At 36.5% G+C, this 21,617-nt stretch overlaps 1 protein-coding gene across 5 annotated transcripts in view; it reads left to right on the forward strand.

Moving 5' to 3' along the window:
• Nucleotides 1-20,765, forward strand: part of cnksr1 (connector enhancer of kinase suppressor of Ras 1) — an 80,562-nt gene extending 59,797 nt beyond the window's left edge. For 3 of the 5 annotated variants that reach the window (XM_057858970.1, XM_057858974.1, XM_057858973.1), the window contains 11 exons: nt 2,223-2,350; nt 2,479-2,651; nt 2,723-2,756; nt 2,832-3,007; nt 7,528-7,601; nt 7,693-7,764; nt 8,035-8,099; nt 10,625-10,686; nt 10,752-10,839; nt 10,912-11,093; nt 14,855-20,765. In XM_057858970.1, the coding sequence (XP_057714953.1) occupies nt 2,223-2,350; nt 2,479-2,651; nt 2,723-2,756; nt 2,832-3,007; nt 7,528-7,601; nt 7,693-7,764; nt 8,035-8,099; nt 10,625-10,686; nt 10,752-10,839; nt 10,912-11,093; nt 14,855-15,316 (1,516 nt within the window). In that variant the 3' untranslated portion in view covers nt 15,317-20,765. The remainder of the gene's footprint in view (nt 1-2,222; nt 2,351-2,478; nt 2,652-2,722; nt 2,757-2,831; nt 3,008-7,527; nt 7,602-7,692; nt 7,765-8,034; nt 8,100-10,624; nt 10,687-10,751; nt 10,840-10,911; nt 11,094-14,854) is intronic. The other 2 variants (XM_057858972.1, XM_057858971.1) reach the window with 2 other exon arrangements.
• The last annotated feature ends 852 nt before the right edge of the window (nt 20,766-21,617 follow it).

The following is a 21,617-nucleotide window of genomic DNA, read 5'->3' on the forward strand; positions in this document are numbered from 1 at the left end:
ATGAGGTAGATATCCGTGACTTTTTTACAAACGCCATTTTTTCATTGTGATGTCATTTGTTTAAAATATGTGAGTGAATAATTTTTTAAAGTCTTTTTTTTTTTAAGACGAAATATTTGACATCAATTAATGATTGTAAGCTAAAATATTTTGAACAGATATTTCAAATAATAAATAAGATTACTTACCTTCTTTTTATGGCTGGGTTGAAACAAAAGCGGTTACGCGACGTCTGTAAACGGGGGTTTCCAGGGTAAAAGGGACAAATTAAAAATAGTTCGGGGGCTTAATGCGCCATGAATCTGCTATGGCAGCATATAGACATATTGTTGTATCGAACACAACAGTTCTTTTGGCTTAAAATACAGCAGTTTCTTTTAAAGAGGAGTGCAAGAGCAGAAACTGCTTTTTCAGCCTTGTCTGTGTTTTCCGCCATATTCAATTTTTGAATCCCTCGCCATGAAAATGAGTAACTTCCGGCTCCAGTCTCGGGTTTAGGAGGAATGCGAATGTGACGTCATCCGGGTCAGCATCTCTCAATACAGCATAGCTTTATAGCATTCAGATGGACTGCGGATTCAGCTGATTTTGCGGATTAATTTGTTTATTTTTTGCATCACGCCAGCCAAATGTGCTGCAAATAATGTGTTGCTGCACTAGGGAGAGGCGTGTGAGCCTTTTTGGGTTTCAAAAGGTTCCCGTTCACCGCATATATTGGCCAAAACAAGCCCTACTTCTGTGGGACCATTGGACTTACGAGGAAGTGAGTAAACATCTTGTTTTGTATTATGTCAAATACGAATACAGCGATTACAAAGTAAACACTACAAACTTTCTTTAAATAAAAGACTACTTACGTTTGATCAAGAGGATGAAGAGGAAGTGAGTAAACATCATATTTTGTATTATGACAAATACTGACGATTTGATACAAGACGATTCGACTATATACAACAATTTGGCAAAGCTCAGATGACGAGAAATTAGTCTTTTAATCTGCCGTTTAGCCACACCTCCCATTATAGGGCTCTAGCGTCCCCAACAGGAGGATGACGTCGGCAGGGTCATGGTTCCATCTGATTTAGAATCAAGCCCATTGAGAGGGAATTATTCAGAATGAGGAAAATGCGACGAAGAGAGCCCCAAAATGTCATTGTTTCAGTCTCTCTACTCAAATATTTTTACAGGATAGTGTTTTTATCAAAGTATTTTTCCCCAATTGCTAAACAAATGGTATGGTCTTGACAAATAACAGTCTTGTGCTAAATGGAATATGAAATATTAAAAATGCATTTATTCAGTGCGACATGGGAAAATTACTCCAAAATGGTCGAAACTGTCGACTTCACCTTTACTGTCGCACCCCCCGAACGATATTTTATGACACCTAAATCGGACATATGTCATTTCCCTTCCCCGGCTTCGGAGAATGTAAACAAACCAAGAGGCGTGACAGATAGCCGACATGCTAACCTGAACCGAGTGATGTTTCAAAGTCTTCGAAGTGGAAAATCACACATAACTTGCCCGGATTATTTGACATGACGACTGGGTTGTCGATTGTCGTTGCGGATCGGCAAACCGCCCGGCGGAGAGTAATTTACGCTAATGTACATGAGGAGAGCTTTTTACATGCCTATCAATGATCAAAAGTAAGTAGTCTTTTATTTAAAGAAAGTTTGTAGTGTTTACTTTGTAATCGCTGTATTCGTATTTGACATCATACAAAACAAGATGTTTACTCACTTCCTCGTAAGTCCAATGGTCCCACAGTAGTAGGGCTTGTTTTGGCCAATATCCACAGTGAATGGGAACCTTTTGAAACTCCAAAAAGGCACACACGCCTCTCCCTCATACAGCAAGATTTTTCTGCAGCCGTTTGGCTGGCGTGATGCGAAAAATAAACGTATTAATCAGCTGAATCCTTAGTCCTCATACACAACAGTACTGCTGTATAGTGAAGTGGACTCCTTCTCCCGTGCATGTCACAGCGCCCTCCTCCTCAATGCAAGACCGAAGCCGGAAGTCACTCATTTTCATGACGCGGGATTGAAAAAACTAAACAAATATAGCGATCGCTTCCACACACATCCAAGCGGTCCATATCATTCAGGAGCATAAAATACCGCGTGTATTATGAAATAAACATGCTTTTTTGTGTCACATGCACTTTAAATAGTTGTCTGCCCCTTTGCTCAAGTTGTGTTTATATTTCTGTGCAGGAGAGCCGTTCAAGGCCCACAGGTGACCGAACAGCCTATGGGACAGGAGGAGTCCGAGCTGTCTGCTGACAAGGAGCTGGAAGGCAGTCTTTCGCCTCAAGGCGCTCCATCTTCGCTGTCAGTTTCAGGTAGAACACTAGGAACTTCTTCCAGTATCAACCAAACCATCCAATTTTCTTCTTTCTTATTCCTGTGATGATTTCTGATGTTCTGCAAGTATGGCTTAAAAATCTGACCCTCCCATTGAATTTTTTAGGAGAGTTTGAGAGTCCTGGTTGGCGACTTTCTCCGGGCCTTAATCGAAGAAGAGATCGCACCCCTTCACCCCGAAGCATTTCACCAAGCGTAATCTACCGAAGTTCTTCACTTCAGGCACTTAACCAGGACAGGACGAGCGTCAGCTCCTGTCCTGAAATGGTAGGACACACGGTAAGATGACGACGGCACCGGACATGCCTCAATCTAATGGGATATTAATTCAATTTCTGGACTTTTTACAGGGACACCAGGAGGCAAAGAAGAGTTCTACTAAAGGTGCCTCTCGAGAAGATACCAGACTATAATTGCTTACATGAAGTCAATTGATCACTTGATTTGATCTCATCTCAGGAATGACAACGGCCCTTAGTCGACGACGTGTCTCCTGCAGAGAACTGGTCCTGCCTGACTGCGACGGCTGGCTTTGGAAAAAGAGGAAGGAGAGCGGCGTCTTCATAGCACAGAAGTGGCAACGATTCTGGTTTGTCCTCAAAGGACCGTCACTCTACTGGTACACCAGCCAACAGGTATTTGCATTGGAGTTTTTACAGTCCCGATCAGATGTTTCTGCATGTCCGTGTCACCTGATTTTGAGGATCTGTCGAGTCCCGATCCAATACCACAGAAATATATTAATTTGATAAGGATATTGGTACAGCAATGTTTTTTTGTTTTGTGCAAACTAAGAACTATCATGGTTGTGATTTTCTTAACTATTTTGCTGTCACTTGAAAATTTCTCTTTGTTCTGCAGTTTGTTTCAGTATTGTTAATGTAAATATATTAGCGCTGCAACGATTAATCGATTAACTCGAGTATTCGATTAGCAAAAAAAAGATTCGAATGAAACTTTGCCGCTTCGAGTATTCGTTTAATTAAAGTGGCGTTGTAATGGTTTATTTTAAAAGTGTTTGCATTTAGTTTTATTGATTTAGGTGGATACACTGCCCTCTTGTCTGCCTCATTTTACATGGATGAATCCAGCTGCTCTCTGTTAAGACCAACATTTTTTTTTCATGCATCCATAATTTGGTTTATAAGTATATTCAGCCATTGTTTGCGGGGATATGTGTCTGGACCATTTGTTAAGAGCATTGTTAAAAAAAAAAAAAAAAAAAAAGTAGCATATTTTGGCATTTAAGCTAGCAGACTTTTGCTATGAAAGTCAGCCAATTGTCTGTTTGTTGTACATAGATCCTTATTTATTTAGTTATTTTTATACAGTCTGAAGCTCAACTCAGGTATTTTAATTTTTCATGTTCCTTATCCGACTACTCGATTATTCGAACTAACTAGTTCATCGATTAATCGACTACTAAAATAATCGATAGCTGCAGCCTTAAAATATATAAATGGCGGAAAACACAGACAAGACTAAAAAAGCAGTTACTGCTCTTGCACTCCACTTTAAAAGAAACTGCTGTATTTTAAGCCAGAACAACTGTTGTGTTTGACAGAACAATATGTTTATAGGCTGCAGATTCATGGCCCATTAAGCCTCTGAACTATTTTTAATTTGTCCGTTTTACCCTGGAAACCCCTGTTTACAGACGTCGTGCAACCGCTTTTGTTTCAACCCAGCCATCATTCAAAATGCCTGTCATTCTTAGCTTAGAATCGTTAATTGATGTCTAATATTCCGTTTTTAGGGCTGCAGCTATCGATTATTTTAGCAGTCGATTAATCGATGAACTAGTTAGTTCGAATAATCGTGTAATCGGATAAGGAACATAAAAAATTAAAACACCTGAGCTGAGCCTCAAACGGTATAAAAAATAAATAAATGAGGATTTAGTATGTAGAACAAATGAATAATTGACTAACTTACATAGCAAAAGTTCGCTAGCTTAAATTCTATAAAATGCTAACGTTATTTTTTATTTATTCATTTTTTTACAGTGCTCTTAACAAATGGTTCAGACACATATTCCCACAGAAACGGCTAAATATACTTTTAAACTAAGTTATGAATGCATTAAAAAACATTAGTATAATAAAAACATAGCTTATGTTGGTCTTAACAGGGAGCAGCTGGATTCAGCCATGTAAAATGAGGCAGACTAGAGGGCAGTGTATCCACCCAAATCAGAAAACTAAATGCAAACACTTTCAAAACGAACCAGTACAACACCACTTTAATTAAACGAATAGTCGAAGCAGCAAATTTAATTCGAATCTTATTTTCTACTCGAATACTCAAGTTATTCGATTAATCGTTGCAGCCCTATTCCGTTTAATAAAAAAAAAAACTTGCTTTAAAAAAATTATTCACTGGCATATTTTAAACTTTTGAACAAATTACGTCACTATGAAAAAAGTGGCGTCTGTTAAAAAGTCACGGATATCTATCTCGTAACTATCGCTAAATTGTATTTTTTTTTTTTTTGTTATTGTCGCACTTTCCCCGATATTTTAGATGATAAATAATCGGCTCAAAGAAAAATTGAAAAAAAAAAGTTTAAAAGGGTAAATATTAGGGCTGTCAAAATTATCGCGTTAACGCGAGGATATTAATTTTTTTAATTAATCACGTTAAAATATTTGACGCAATTAACGCACATGTCCCGCTCAGACAGTATTCTGCCTTTTGGTAAGTTTTACAGCAAGGTTTTTTGTGCTGTTTAACAGCGAACTCTTGTGGTCGCTTTGCGACATGGTTTATTGCTTTCTTGCCAGTTCAATATGGCTGCACGACGTCTCGGGCTGACGCCTACGTTGTAATGTTGTGCTTATATGATCCTTGGACAAGATTTGTCCGTAAGTATGGTTGTTGTAAAGAATGTACATATTATGCTAGTAAGCGAAATGTTATATTTTTTGTATGAGACGCTTTTTGTTTATGTTTAGTGAACCTGTATAGCGTGCTAAGCTAACGTTGTTGCTAATGCAATGCTTGTGTACTTTTATTTTGTAGTTTTACGACGGTCTAAAGAGGACAATGGTTTGAGGCCATTTTATTAATAAATCAGATGAAAAAGGAAGAAGTCTGATTATTAAGGCGTCGTTCACTAGCTGTCTAGCTTCGGAAAAAGTAGACGCTTCGGAGTGAGGACAGCACAGACAGATTTAAATGACAGTAGAGTGAAATGCCCACTACAGTCCTTATGTACCGTATGTTGAATGTATATATCCATCTTGTGTCTTATCTTTCCATTCCAACAATTTATTTAACAGAATATATATATAATTTACAGAAAAATATGGCATATTTTATAGATGGTTTGAATTGCGATTAATTGCGATTAATTGCGATTAATTAATTTTTAAGCTGTAATTAACTCGATTAAAAATTTTAATCGTTTGACAGCCCTAATATATATTATTGGTTATCGTATCGGTATCGGCCTTGAGGAGCAGGAAGTTATCGATATCGGTATCATTTTCAAAAAATGGATATCGTGCACCCCTAGTACTCTAAATCATAATATGTAGATATACATACAGTGCTGGCCAAATATATTGGCACCCCTGCAATTCTGTTAGATAATGCTCGATTTCTCCCAGAAAGTGATTGCAATTACAAAAGCTTTGGTAGTAATATCTTCATTTATTTTGCTTCATATGAAAAAACACGAAAGAGAATGAAAAAAAAAGTTAAATCATTATCTTTTTATACAAAACTCCAAAAATGGGCTGGACAAAAGCACCCTGACCCCAATACTTGGTAGCACAACCAAAATAACTGCGAAAAACCGTTTCTTACAATGCTCTGCTGGAATTTTTGACCAACCTTCTTTGGTCAATTTCTCCAGGTCTATGAGATTTGAAGGGTGCCTTCCCCAAACTGCCATTTTCAGATCTCTTCACAAGTGTTCTATGGTATTCAGATCTGGACTCATTGCTGGCCACTTAAGAAGTCTCCAGTGCTTTCACTCAAACCATTTTCTAGTGCTTTTAAAGCTGTGTTTTGGATCATTTTCCAGCTGGAAGACCCATGACCTCTGAGGGAGACCCAGCTTTCTCACACAGGGCCCTATATTATGCCGCAAAATTTGTTGGTAGTCTTCAGACTTCATAATGCCATGCACACGGATAAGCAGTCCAGTGCTAGAGGTAGCAAAGCAACCCCAAAACATCAGGGAACCTCCACCCTCTTTGACTGTGGGGACAGTTCTTTTCTTTGAAGGCCTTGTTTTTTCCCCTGTAAACTCTATTTTGATGCCTTTTCCCAAAAAGCTCTACTTTTGTCTCATCTGACCAGAGAACATTCTTCCAAAAACGTTTTTGGCTTTCTCAGGTAAGTTTTGTCAAACTCCAGCCTGGCTTTTTTATGTCTCTGGGTCAGAAGTGGGGTCTTCGTGGGTATCCTACCATAGAGTCCTTTTTCATTTAGATGCCGACGGATAGTACAGGTTGACACTGTTGTACCCTCGGACTGCAGGACAGCTTGAACTTGTTTGGATGTTAGTCGAGGTTCTTTATCCACATCCGCACAATCTTTCATTAAAATCTCTCGTCAATTTTTCTTTTCCGTCCACATCTAGGGAGGTTAGCCACCGTGCCATGGGCTTTACCCCTTTTGATGACCCTGCGCACGGTAGACACAGGAGCATTCAGGTCTTTGTAGATGGACTTGTAGCCTTGAGATTGCCCATGTTTCCTCACAATTTTGCTTCTGAAGTCCTCAGACAGTTCTTTGGTGTTCATTCTTTTCTCCATTCTCAATGTGGTACACACAAGGACACAGGACAGAGGTTGAGTCAACTTTAATCCATTTTAACTGTCTGCAGTTGCGATTTAGTTATTGCCACCCATCTGTTATGTGCCACAGGTAAGTAACAAGTGCTGTTAATTACACAAATTAGAGAAGCATCATATGATTTTTCAAAGGGTGGCAATACTTTTGTCTGGCCCATTTTTGGAGTTTTGTGTAAAATGATAATGATTTTTTCCCCCCATTCTCTTTTGTGTTTTTTCATTGCAAGCAAAATAAATGAAGATATTAGAGTTAAATTAACATACTTTTAATTGTTTTTTAGAGGTCTTAGTATCGCATCCAAAAAATCCATTTTTACCCCTCTTCATTGTGTTTTTTTTCCTTTTGCTAGGATGAAAAGGCGGAGGGTTTTGTCAACATCGCCAGTTACAACATAGAAAGCGCTGGCGAGCACAAACGGAAATAGTAAGGACAAACATGTTTGTTTAATATCTCATTGACATTGTGATTTATTCTGACAAATTGTGCTCCTTGTGATTGTTTTGCTGCACCAAAGTGTGTTCAAAATGTGCCACCAGCGATTTCACAACTTCTTCTTTGCTGCTGACAATGTTAGCGAAATGAGCAAGTAAGTTTTATTGGTCATTTACTTTTGGGAAATAAATAGAAAACAGTCGCAAAATTACATTAAGGTCATATATTGGCGCTTTTTCTTAAAAATTAGTCTACACTGCCTCCTGCAGGTAGTTTTACAGATAAGAGCTTTCATTCATAACACGTTTGATTTTTTTGTGAATTAGTATTAGAACTACGTGATTTGTTTAGTGGGAACTTTATTCAAATTTAAAATATGTTTATATATAATGGGTCCAGTTTTTAAATATTTTCTTTTCACTAGGTGGATAAATTGCCTCATCACAACCATTCAAAAGCACAAGAAGCTCAGCCCAGACAGTGAAGAAGGTACATTCAGGATTAATGCAATTTTTATTTTAACGATTTATTTTAAAATGATTGGATTAGGTTTGCAAATACTGTTCTCAAGGACAAATATCATTTTTCATGTTTGTGAAACCTGTTGTAGAGCAAGTGACTACTTTTAGTCATATAAAAAACTGGACTTGAACCCTTTCCGTGCCATTGACAATGATTAACGTCCAATTACTTGTATCTTTTCATCCTTATATAGTGAATTTAAATGAGTTTGTCACTAGAAGATCTCCAATCCGTTTGAACTGGAAGGGTTGGCAACGAATGACCATTCTAGTGCTGCAGCGGTTATTAGATTAACTCGAGTATTCGATTAGAAAAAAACTATTCGATTTAAATTTTGTTGCTTCGAGTATTTGTTTAATTAAAGTGGCGTTGTAATGGTTTATTTTGAAAGTGTTTGCATTTAGTTTTATTGATTAGGGTGGATAAACTGCCCTCTGGTCTGCTTCTTTTCACATGGCTGAATCCAACCGCTCCCTGTTAAGACCTACGTAAGCTAGGTTTTTGTTTGAGCTAATGTTTTTTAATGCATTCATAATTTGGCCGATTTATTTGTGGGAATATGTGTGAACCATTTGTTAAGAGCATTGTAAAATAAATTTAGCATTTTATAGTATTTAAGCTAGTCGACTTTTTCTATTTAAGTTAGCCAATTGTTCTTTTTTTTGTACGTAAATCCTCATTAAAAAAAAAAAAAAAAAAAATCCCGTTTGAGCCTCAGCTCAGGTATTTTAATTTTTTGTGTTCCTTATCCGATTACTTGATTATTCGAACTAACTAACTTTGCATATAAACCTGAGGCTGTCTGTCAGACAGTTGAAGCTGAAGACAGTTGAAGACAATGATCCAAAACACAGAAATAAATCAACTTCAGAATGGTTTCAGAAGGACAAAATACACATTCTTGAGTGGCCACGTCAAAGTCCAGACTTGAACCCAATTGAGTTGCTGTGGCAAAACCTAAAGAGAGCGATTCATGCCAGACATCCCAGGAATCTGATTGAATTACAGCAGTTTTGTTGAGAAGAATAGGCAAAGATTAGTCCTGATTAATGTGCCAGACTGATCTGCAGCTACAGGAAGCATCTGGTTGAAGTCATTGCTGCCAAAGGGGAGCACAAAATATTAAATGTGTTGGATCACTTACTTATTTTTTCCCCTTCTGTCATTGTTTGCATACTATCCTCATTAAAATATGAAAACCTATATCTGTTGAGTGGTTTTAGTTAAAGTAGACACTGTTTTTTCATCTGTGTGATTTTGACAAAGACTAGATCACATTTGATGTTGATTTTATGCAGAAATATGAGATATTCCAAAAGGTTCAGATACTTTTTCATACAACTGTACAGAATAAACATTGGCCCGCTTTTACTCGCTGGCGTGACTTCCCCCAACCCCCCCGTCAACCAAATTCCTAAGCGAATTCGAGTGTGCTTGGGGTGTTAGCCACACGGTTGCTAACCGTCATATGCTATTGTTTAGCCACAAATAGATTCATTACCTTATTACTATTCATCCTTCACACAGCTGCTGAGAACAGAAATGTTGTTTAATCCATATGCAGGTGACCGGGAGATTGATTTTTGATTGATTAATGATTTTACAACACCGAGCGGGTGTGCGCTGGTCCTCATGGGAAACGCGGTCTTCCTTAAAGCAAAACACTTCCGCTTTTGTCCACCGTTGTCGCTAAAATCGACCAAAACTATAAAGTTACCAACTGCTGCTTTAACACTCTTAAGTAGGGCTGTCAAAATTATTGCGTTAACGGGCTGTAATTAATTTTTTAAATGAATTACGTTAAAATATTTGACGCAGTCAACGCACATGCCCCGCTCAAACAGATTAAAATGACAGCAAAGTGTCTTGTTACTTGTGTTTTTTGGTGATTTATCGCCCTCTGCTGGCGCTTGGGTACGACTGATTTTATGGGTTTCAGCACCATGAGCTTTGTGTAATTATTGACATCAACAATGGCGAGCTGCTGGTTTAATTTTTGATTGAAAATTTTACAAATTTTAATAAAACGAACACATTAAGAGGGGTTTTAATATAAAATTTCTATAACTTGGACTAACATTTATCTTTTAAGAACTACAAGTCTTTCTATCCATGGATCGCTTTAACAGAATGTTCATAATGTTAATGCCATCTTGTTAATTTATTGTTATAATAAACAAATACAGTACTTATGTATAGTATGTTGAATGTATATATCCGTCTTGTCTTTCCATTCCAGCAATAATATACATAAAAATATGGCATATTTTATAGATGGTTTGATTTGCGATTAATTACAAATAATTAATTTTTAAGCTGTGATTAACGCGATTAAAAATTTTAATCGTTTGACAGCCCTAGTCAAGTTTTTTTCCCCAATTTGCTCATATTTTAATGAGTAAAGTCAAGTTCTATTATCCAACTTATATATTTCAAGGTAAAATTGCACTTTTAAAAACAAATTGGCTGAGCACGTTTGTTTTATTTGACAGAGTGTTATAGTGAGACAGAATCAGAAAGTGAGGGATCCCCTTCACCCCGCAGGAGGCATAAGGTCAGTGCAAAAGTAAACACTTTCTTTGTCACCAATTACTCATCATAAGTGTTTATTTGTGTTAGAAATTGCAGGTTAGCACTCTTCCTCGCCCAAAGCGCAGGACCAACATTAAGGTGCCATTGTCAAGTCCGTCAACAGGGAGCAGCAAAGGTATGAGCACTGCCTTGAAAGCGCGTCTGATTCTGACTTAACAGGACATTGACTAATTTGCGGTCTTTCTAGCCGCTCCAGAAGACGAGATGGGCAAGATGTTAAATAACATCAAGGAAGGTGGTGTGTCCCTGATGGGCCACGAGCAGCCGTTCACGCACGACCATTTTAGGAGGTCGTTCATCCGGCGCAACAAGAACCCCGTCATCAATGAGAAAGCGCACGCGCTCCGTGCACTGCATAGTACCCTGAAGGTAAGCGGGTGAACATTGCGAACAAGTTCATTTACGTAAGTATTTGAAAGTGTCCTATCACAGACTTCACTATCAGTTGACGGGACACGGGGCCGATCTGTAGGGGGCCTATTTTTTAAAATTTAAAATTCAAATATTTTCAAAACCAAAGTCGCCAGCGACCTAAAACCAAAACAGGCACCTCATAGGCGTAGTTTGACTTTTGGGCAGTGGGGGCACAACATGTTGATGACCCAGAAAGGCAGTGTCAGCAATAAAATTAACTTACAAGAATATTTATAATAATAAGTTGACAATGAGTGTTTTTTTCCCCATCATTCTTGAGGGGAATTCTAAATCAGGCTGCGTAGGCAAGTACGCCCGACGGTGTCATGCCAATGTAGTTACCCCAGTCAAAAATTGTATCCCCTGGGTGGAGCCATATGGAGGTAGATTTGTATCTTTATTATTCAATCAAAAAAAGTTGCTTCATTAAAAAAAAAAAAAAAGTTGCTTCGATCAAAATATTTATTTTCAACCAAAAAAAAGTCACTTCAATCAAAAAAAAAAGTGTTTGAATGCAAAAATAATTTGAAACTTAAAAAAAAAAGGCATGTGAAAGCTATTTTTTTAAGGGCTGTCAAAATTATCGCGTTAACGGGCGGTAATTATTTTTTTAAAATTAATCACGTTAAAGTATTTGACGCAATTAACGCACATGCCCCGCCCAAACAGATTAAAATGACAGCAGCGTAATGTCCAATTGTTACTTGTTTTTTGTTGTTTGGCGCCCTCTGCTGGCGCTTGGGTCCAAATGATTTTATGGGTTTGGGGAGTGAGCATGGTGAGATTATTGACATCAACAATGGCGAGCTGCTGGTTTAATTTTTGATTGAAAATTTTACAAATTTTAATAAAACGAAAACATTAAGAGGGGTTGTAATATAAAATTTCTATAACTTGTACTAACATTTATCTTTTAAGAACTAAAAGTTTTTCTATCCATGGATTGCTTTAAGAGAATGTTAATAATGTCAATGCCATCTTGTTGATTTATTGTTATAATAAACAAATACAGTACTTATGTACCGTATGTTGAATGTATAAATCCATCTTATGCCTTATCTTTCCATTCCAACAATAATTTACAGAAAAATATGGCATATTTTAAAGATGGTTTGAATTGCGATTAATTACGATTAATTAATTTTTAAGCTGTAATTAACTCGATTAAAAACTTTAATTGTTTGGCATCCCTAATTTTTAAATTTTTTGTATTTTATTTTATTTATTTTATTTTTTTTTGATTGAAGTCATTTTTTTTTCTGATTGAAGCAACTTTATTGATTGAAGTAATGTTGATTTGTGTTTGGGCCACATTTTGGCTAGGACATTTTATTCAATCAAAAAATAAGTTGCTTCAAAAAATCTATATTTTCAAAAAAGAAAAATCACTTCAAGCAAAAAAAGAAAAATTTCAATGATGATAAAAGTTTTTGAATGCGGAAAAATATTTGAGATTGAAAAATTTGCATTTGAACCCTTAATTTTTCATTGAAAATGTTTTCTTTGATTGAAGCAATCCTTTTTGTGTTTCGGCCATATTATGGGTAGGACATTTTTGTCTTAATCATTAACCCCCAAAAAAGTTGCTTCAATTAAAGAAAAATATTTTCAATCAAAGAAAAAATTTTTTTTGAAATATATATATATATATATATATATATTTTTTTATGCAAAGCAAATGACCGTCTAAGTTACTAGTCATATGATTTTTTATTCATTTCATTCATTTTTGTTGCAGTTTTATTGCTTAATAATTTTGTATATATAGGAAAGTCAGTTACATTTAATGAAACTTTTCGGCCACCAGGGGGGCCTGGCCCCCCTCTTAAAATCCGCTTATGAGGCACCTCCCTTTCGGCATGTATGAGTCTCCATGAGCAGGGACGTATTAAAAATTCTATGTCGTTCCCTATTTAAACCCTGATTAATTATTTTTTTGTACAAGTATAACAGAACTTAAAATGGCTATAAATTCCCTAATTTTACACTAGATGCACAAAAATCATCAAATGCAGAGATAATCACCTGTTTTCAGGGTCAATAGCAATATTTAACACATAAGTGTTTGCCAGAAATAGCAACTTAATTTTTTTTAATTTAGTGCATATTTTCAATAGCTAATAAATCACTCAATTTTCACATCAGAAACTTAATACTTGAGGAAAGCATGCAGAATCGTCTAAATTTTACTCGACAACAGCAAAATTTGCATTTTTCTATGTACAATCACAACTTATTTAGGTTGAATTGAGATGGTACTATCGCCTTAGTACAGAAGCATGTATTGCCGGCTATCTGGCCCTCGTCGTTTTTAGATTGAAATGTTACATAAAATAAAACACGAAAAAGGAGATTTTTTTTTTTTTTTTGTATGGGTGCAGCAATGTCTAAATTACTACTTCTTGGCCAAAACACGCGCAATTGGCCTAAAACTACCTGATCATTTGAATGTAAACTTACTCTACTGTGTACGGATACAACATTGCGGCCATCACAAAACAAAAAGCTTTTTAAGTTGAGAATTCTTGTAAATAAATGTGTACATCCCCCAATTTTTATAGATATGAACATAGAACAGTCGAGATTCTTGGTTAAAAGCAAAAAAATGGGCAGTTATCATTCATTTTACGTAAAATATTTTCAGCTAAAGTTACGCTAATTTTTTTCCATGCATTTATTTCACACTGTTTCAAAGTTGCATGGGGCTCCGCTCTGAGACCCCCAATTTGGCCAACTTTCAAAATTATCTGATATGCATGTGTGATACATTATTGGAAAGTTTACAATCTCAGTTTTCTGGGGGAAGAAAAATAGTGAACAGGAGGGCTTTTTTTTTTTTTTTTTTTTTTTAATGTTTTTTAAACAGCAAAACCCAATATGGAGGTAACAGCACACGAGAGCAGAATTACAGACGCCGTAACTTTAACGAGATATTATCGCGTACTTACCTTGTTTCGATCCAAAAACTCCATGTAGCATGTATCACTGAGTGTCAAGACACAGCTGTGAATGGCCACAGGTGGATTTTTGGGGGATTTTATGGGTGAAACATGGTAATATAACAACGGTCGCGATGCAGAAATCGCAGACATCAAGGAGTGGTCGAGATTTTCATATTCATATATTTACCCTTTTAAACTTTTTTTTTTTTTTTTTTTTTCAATTTTTCTTTGTTTGGATCGATTATTTATCATCTAACATATCGGAGAAAATGCGACAGTAACAAAAAAATACAATTAAGCGATAGTTAAGAGGAAGATATCCGTGACTTTTTTACAGATGCCATTTTTGTCATTGTGACATAATGTGTTTAAAAGTTTAAAATATGTGAGTGAATAATTTTTTTAAGTCGTTTTTTTTTTTTTTTTAAACAAAATATGAGATATCAATTAATGATTCTAAGCTAAAAACGACAGACATTTTGAATAATAAATGTAATTAATTACCTTTGCTTTATAGCTGGGTTGACACAAAAGCGGTTGCGCAACGTCTGTAAACGGGGGTTTCCGGGGTAAGACTGATAAATGAAAAATAGTTTGGGGGCTTAATGCGCCATGAATCTGCAATGGCAGCATATAGACATATTGTTCTATCAAACACAACAGTTGTTTTGTCTTAAAATATAGCAGTTTCTTATAAAGAGGAGTGCAAGAGCAGAAACTGCTTTTTCAGTCTTCTGTAGTTGATGTAGCTGTCATTTCATTTGTGTTCTCCAGGCCAAAGAAGCTGAATTACAGCAGATCAACAAACTTCTAGAAGGTGATGCCGTAACGGCCTCAAAGTATCGCCAGTGGAAGGAACAGAACGAAGAACTATCTCAGGAAATCGAGAGACTGGTCTCTGTAAGGGCCTCCAAATTGGCAGATGCCGACAAGGCCGCCGCTGACGTCACGGCGCGAGACACGCCTGGCGACGAAGTTGCCTTGGAAACGGTCACCCCGGAAACAAGCCCCGCAGAGACAAAAGGCGCATACAGACTAAACCTCAGCATGGGCGAACAGCTGGTGGATGCCGAGCCATCAGATGTTCTTCTGGAGCTCCCACAGGTCTCTCCGGCGGAAGAGAGGAGCAGTCTCGGGTTGGAACTCTCACTGGGCTCTCTGCAAGAATCCATCAACAAGGAGCTGAGCGAGATGAGGGAGAGCGGCGAGGGCTCCGAGACTTATTTCTTTATTTAAACACATCTGTTGTAGTGTTGGTCACGTCAGAAAGACACACAAAAGACTGGCCAAAAAAGGTTTACTTCAGAGCGCCTTTTTATGCTAGCTGGAAAAACGACACGCAAAAACGGGGTCACGCCAACGTGAAGATAGGTTAGCCATAAGGCTACGTTTCCTGATGTGTCACAGATTTCTAGAAAGGCAAAATTGGGGCTAGGAGTTTAATACCTGGCACTCATATGGAAAGGAATGACTTCATTTGATATAGAGCAACAAATATAGATGTAGACTCTATAATATAGAGCGACAGTTCCAGAAGCGGAGTTAGCAAAAGTACTCACACTGCACTTAAGTAAAATTAAAGATACTTGTGTACTCCTTTACTTAGAGTAAAAAAAAACTCTCAAATTTACTCACATGAGCAAAAAATATATTTTTTAAAATGTTGTTTACTGTCAATAGCTGCGTTTTTCGGGAACAGTTTTTCGGAAGATTTTTCAAAATTTTAGGCAAAACGTAGGCGTATTTCCTGAAGGCTGTTTTTTGAAAAAGTCTCGAAACTCTCGTAAAGTCTCACCCTGCGAGATTTTACCGAAGTAAGATGGACGCCCTAAACTTGTTGCGTATGGAGAAGTGATCATTTGATTGAGTACCTCAGTTCCTGTAGCGTATATATTTGACTCGTATATATTAGCGTATATATATTACTGTTTTCATTGCAAAAATGCGATATATTTTAATCCGGAAAACGTCTGAAAAATGAAAGCGTAGAAACATTTTCGTGATATTTGAGTGTTTTTTCGAAATTCAGGCGTTTTCCATAGCTAGTTTTGCATTGTGAAATTTCAGATTTTAAAGTGCCTGTGACACCAAAAAGCATGTTTATTTCATATTGCAAGTGGTATTTAAGGCTCCTGAATGAAATGGACCACTTAGATGTATGCAGAAGCGATCGATATATTTATTCAATTTTTGAATCCGGGAGACATCTTCACGATACAGTTAACTATTGTATGCAAAAAGACTGCGGATCCAGCTGATTTTGCCGAAATAATTTGGTTATTTTTCGCTCATGCCATCCCAATGTGATGCAGGCTTTTGTTGCTACACCAGGGAGAGTGGTGTGAGCCTTTCTGAGTTTCAAAAAGATCCTGTTCACTGCGAAGAATGGGCAAAACAAGTATGGCAATGGAGTGACCATTGGCCGGACGAGGAAGTTGGTAAGCTACGTGGTTTATATTATGTCACATACTGGGATCATGGCACAGGTTTTAATAAGGAGGTGGCTTGCATTTTGTGGGTGGCAATGCTCCCTGTCCAACGATAAGACAAGATTGTTTAGAGACTTCCACCCCTCTCGGCCCTCTTCATGTGCCCGCCGAGAGAGCGTTATCCTCGGCTTGGGCTCGGGCAGCCACACACTCCTAAGTCTTCTTGGTTTCTTCACCGAGAATGCGCCATTTTTCGGCGATCATTCCCTGGTAGTGTAGGCAGTGCTTATCACCGGGGACGCAGCAGGGGAACGACGAGCCGAAACTTGCTCACCGCCAGGGACTAGCTGATCGGTAAAGACAATCGCCCCCGCCTCCATGTGTGACAAAAGTCGGGGTAGTTTTGTGTGATTCTTCATGTTCGAAAGGCGAGGAAGAGACTTGGAAGAGCAGCTCGGTTCGGGTTAGCATGTAGCCTAGCTATCACGCTTCTGTTTTGTTTACACTTTCCTCCCGAGTCCCCACTGAGAAATAACGAGCCGGACTAACTCCGGTGGCATAAAACACAGTTTGGGAGGTTTAAAAAGTCGGCAGTTTTGACCATTATGCAGTGATTAAGCTTTGACGTACTGAATAAATGAATTTACAATATTTTATATTCCATTTAGCACAAGACTGTTATTTGACAATACAATTCATTCAGCAATCGGGGAAAAATACTTACATACAAATAATATCCTGTAAAAAATTTGAAGTAGAGAGATAAAACAATGATGACATTTTACAGTATGCTCTAGTCATCAGCCTCGTGTTTGTTGTTCTTCTGAATATTCCTCCTCCTCCAAATATGACTCAAACATATATGGCTGTCTGCCACAGGCTTCCTCTAGATCAGGGGTGGGCAAACCGGTCCTCGAGGGCCACAGTGGGTCCTGGTCTTTGTTCCAACTGACCCAGCACAGATAGTATAACCAATGAGGTTTCAGCAGAAATGAGAAACACCTGACTGCAATTGACTGATTGCACTTGTAAAACAGCAGATTGGTGAAAATGTGTCCTCTTAATGGGTTGCAACAAAAACCTGCACCCACTGCGGCCCTTTGTGGAATAGTTTACCCACCCCTGCTCTAGATCAACAATATCAGTTGAAAGATCCACGCTTGAACCAGCATCGCTGAAATACGCTTCCTCCTCCATTGGGCTGAATTCTGAAATCACTACTCCGCCTACGTTATCACCCACATGGAGGCGCCAGAGCGTTGTAATGACAGGAGGGGCTAAACGACTCAATTCTCGTCATCTGCGCTTTGCCAAATTGTCATATAAAGTCGAGATGTCTGAAAATATGATTTTCCTTCCAATAACAATGCTATTTAAGATTTGTTTTTATGGTGTCACAGGCACTTTAAATTACTAGGGATAATGGAAACACAGCTAATTACACACAGTGGTGCCTTGAGAGGTAAAGTTTTTGAAAATGAGGTGCAAAAAAGTGCTGAATGTAGGATGGATGTAGGAACTAAAGAACATTCTCATGCAGTGGTTTTCAACTTGGGTTCAATCAAACCCCAGGGGTCCAGCAAAAATTATGACACACATATTTTCATATGTTGACTCAAGTCAAAGTGTCATTTTAGACTAGATTTTGGACTTGTCTTCCCCCAGTTTACAGGCTTAATTCTAATTATTTCAATTGCTCGCCATCTGGTTTGCTCAGTGGAAGGTAGACTCACACTTGGTATGAGGAAGTAGCCTATAACAGACCGAAACATTTGCTTCACATACTATGCCAAAAAAATGGTATGTGATGCAAGAATTCGACAGTAAAATGAGAACGTAGACATGAAAACAAAAATGAGCAGTTCCTTTTCCAACGTGAAAAGCAGCAGCAAAAGGCCAAATTATTTGTTGTAAAATTAGTAAAGCACAGATGCTAACAAACATTTTTACATTACAAGTGGGTGATTTGTTGCAAACAAACAGCAGTTTGGGAAACAATTGTTCCAGAAAAAGAGGCCAAGTGCTTGCTTAAAGCTGTAAATTGCCACTCCCAGTTTACTGGAAAAGCCAACATAAAACAGAGAATTAATTACATGACTAATATTACTTAAGCTTATGAACAGTTTTGACCTTCTTCCTTGTGTATGCTTATTAAAAATACAATACTGTAGTGTGGCAATTTCTCATCAGAAAACTGGGTGACAAATTTCAAATATTTTTATGGGAGAGCTGGAAATTTTAATAGCTGTTTTTTTTATTTTGAATTTGGAACGATTGGGACGTGGGTGAACAAAAATTAAACACATAAGCAGAGGTGGGTAGAGTATCCAAAAATTTGACTCAAAAGAGTAGCATTACTTCAAAATAGGGCTGCAGCTATGGATTATTTTTGTAGTCGTTTGATTGATGAACTAGTTAGTTTTAATAATCGAGTAATCGCATAAGGAACATAATGGTGTTGCAAAAAAAAATTTTTTTTTTGGAAAATGATCTAAGTTCAACAAAAGAACAATAGGCTAACTTACATAGCAAAAGTCCAACCAAAGAAAAATTGGCTAACTTAGATAGCAAAAATCGGCTAGCTTAAATGCTATAAAATGCTAACTTTTTTTTTTTTTACAGTGCTCTTAACAAATGGTTAAAACAAATATTGCCACCAAAAAACGGCTACATATACCTATAAACTACATTTTGAATGCATTAAAAACTTAATAAAATAAAAACAGCTGGATCCAGCCACGTGAAATGAGTTATGCCATATTCACTGTTGCCACTAGAGGGCAATGTATCCACCCAAATCAATAAAACTAAATGGAAATGCTTTTAAAACAAACCATTACAACGCCACTTTAACGAATACTCGAAGCAGCAAAATTACATTCGAATATTTTTTCTAATCGCATTACTCAAGTTAATCGATTAATTGTTGCAGTACTACTAAAAGTAGTCATCCCCAAAAAATACTGAAGTACAAAAATATTCACTGAAAAGAATACTCAAGTATTGAGTAACTGCTTAAAATGTCAGAATTTTTTAAACAATGGTAATTTAGAAAAATCTATAGAAATGAACCATCACCCGTCCAAAAAGCATGAGTGCCCTCTAGTGGAGAAAACATATTTCCAACCATTAAATCAGAGAAAAAGATCATAAGATCATACCCCTGGTTTTCTGTGGTCTATCGGTTCGAATAATGCGTCTGTGTCAAACAGTTTGATTGAACAAGCCGGCCTGATCGTCACTCCTGACTGTCGTGACCGTATTTTTACATCTGATCAGTGTGATGGAGTCGTGATTATTGTTGCAACGTCTCATTTCTGGTAAAAATTAAGTCAAATCTGATTTGTAGACTAAAGACGAAAAATGTAACTCTAGTTTAGCCCAAAGTAGCAGAGTAGGAGTAACGTTTCATCTTCACAACTTTACTTAAGTAAAAGTAAAAAGTATGATGTCGTAAAACCATTCTTAGAAATGAATTGGTCTCCAAAGGTTAACGCGTTACTGCTCATCTCTGCTCGTAAGACAAAATATAAATGTTGAGTCGAAGACTTGTAAGCTGCACTGCAAGGAATAAACTGCAAAGACTCAGTGATTTCCAAGAAAATATTGCTGTAGCCTGGCAAATTTGACGAGATATCTGTGTGAACAAAAATGGCGAATGAGTGCCTTTTTCACATGTGAAATAATATTCATATATGTCTTTTTTTAGAGCTTGACTTGCAGTACAAGTTTCCTTTGAACAAGTTGCCAATCGTCAGTATAACGTATTTAATTATGTATGTCATTGATTTTCTAGTTACAGTATGTAACATAGGATATGGTTTTGAAAATGTGATGCGTAGATATTGTTTTTATGATACGTGCTGCATGTGTTCGTTAATTGGTATTTGGAAATATTTGCACAGATTTTGTACTGTTTTTGTTTTTTATTCCCATAGATGTACAGGTGGATTTCATGAATCAGAGTGAAACTGCGTGTACAGTCAACTATTGTCTTGATTTGAACAAAAACCCAAGAAATGACAATATTACTGAAGAGCTGATCGAAAGCATTTGGAATTAGATGAATTATTTATTCATTCATTTTTCTTACTGCTTAGACAAATTATTTCCCAATGTTTAACAAATATTTCTAACTCACCAGATTCACTTTTTCAATTGAACTGAAATATATGAACTTTTCTACCAAATTCAAATTTATTGCAATGTGCTTGTACAAAGTATAGGACATGATTATGTATTGCTAGTATGTACAAAAAAAACAAAACAAAACAAAAAAAAAACTCATTATCATCTGCCCCAACTGCCTCACTTTTATTGAGTCATTTATTATTATTGTTATATATATATATATATATTTTTATTTAAAACAAAAAACATCATGATCATCCTTGGTTGTCACTTATACTGATGATTTTTATTCTTCTTTATTAACTTTTTGAGTTTGATTTTAAAAAAAATATGCTATAGGTTATCATAAAATCTGGGATGAATAAATTATGATGTGGCCTACATTAAAATTGATGAATTTACATTTAACTTTTTCAGTGTCATTGAGAATGATAGACGTCCAGTCATCCTTTTTCTGTGATGTGAAATTTGTTTGTCATTTAATTTTCTGTATTTTCCACTGCCATTGACGCTGCTAGACATCCAATCCATTTGAAGTGAGGAAGTGGAATTTAATTCGATGGCAACCTTCCACACTTCACATGGATTGGATGTCAAGCGCTGTCAATGGCAGTAGAAAATACAGAAAATTAAATGAATTCAAATAAATTAGAGAAAATATTTTTAAAAAATACTTAGATAAATTAAAACTATTATTAAATTAAATTATTATTGATATATTCTTATATTAAAAAATAATAAAAATTGTATTAAAATTTATATTTTATAATTCTATAAAAAATTATTGTTAAACTCATGTTTATTGTTGATGTTTTTTACAAAACGTTGGAGTTAATATTTTCTTTGATAAAGTTTTAAATTAATTTTCTATATAATATTTTGGGTTTTCTTTTCCATTTTAAATTAATTTTCTATACTTTCTGCTTTTTCTGTGTATTGTTTATTTATTTAAAAAAAATCATTTTGTTTAATTTAGG

This window comes from Corythoichthys intestinalis, chromosome 15 (genome assembly GCF_030265065.1).
Source record: "Corythoichthys intestinalis isolate RoL2023-P3 chromosome 15, ASM3026506v1, whole genome shotgun sequence".
Taxonomy (NCBI): Eukaryota; Metazoa; Chordata; class Actinopteri; order Syngnathiformes; family Syngnathidae; genus Corythoichthys; species Corythoichthys intestinalis.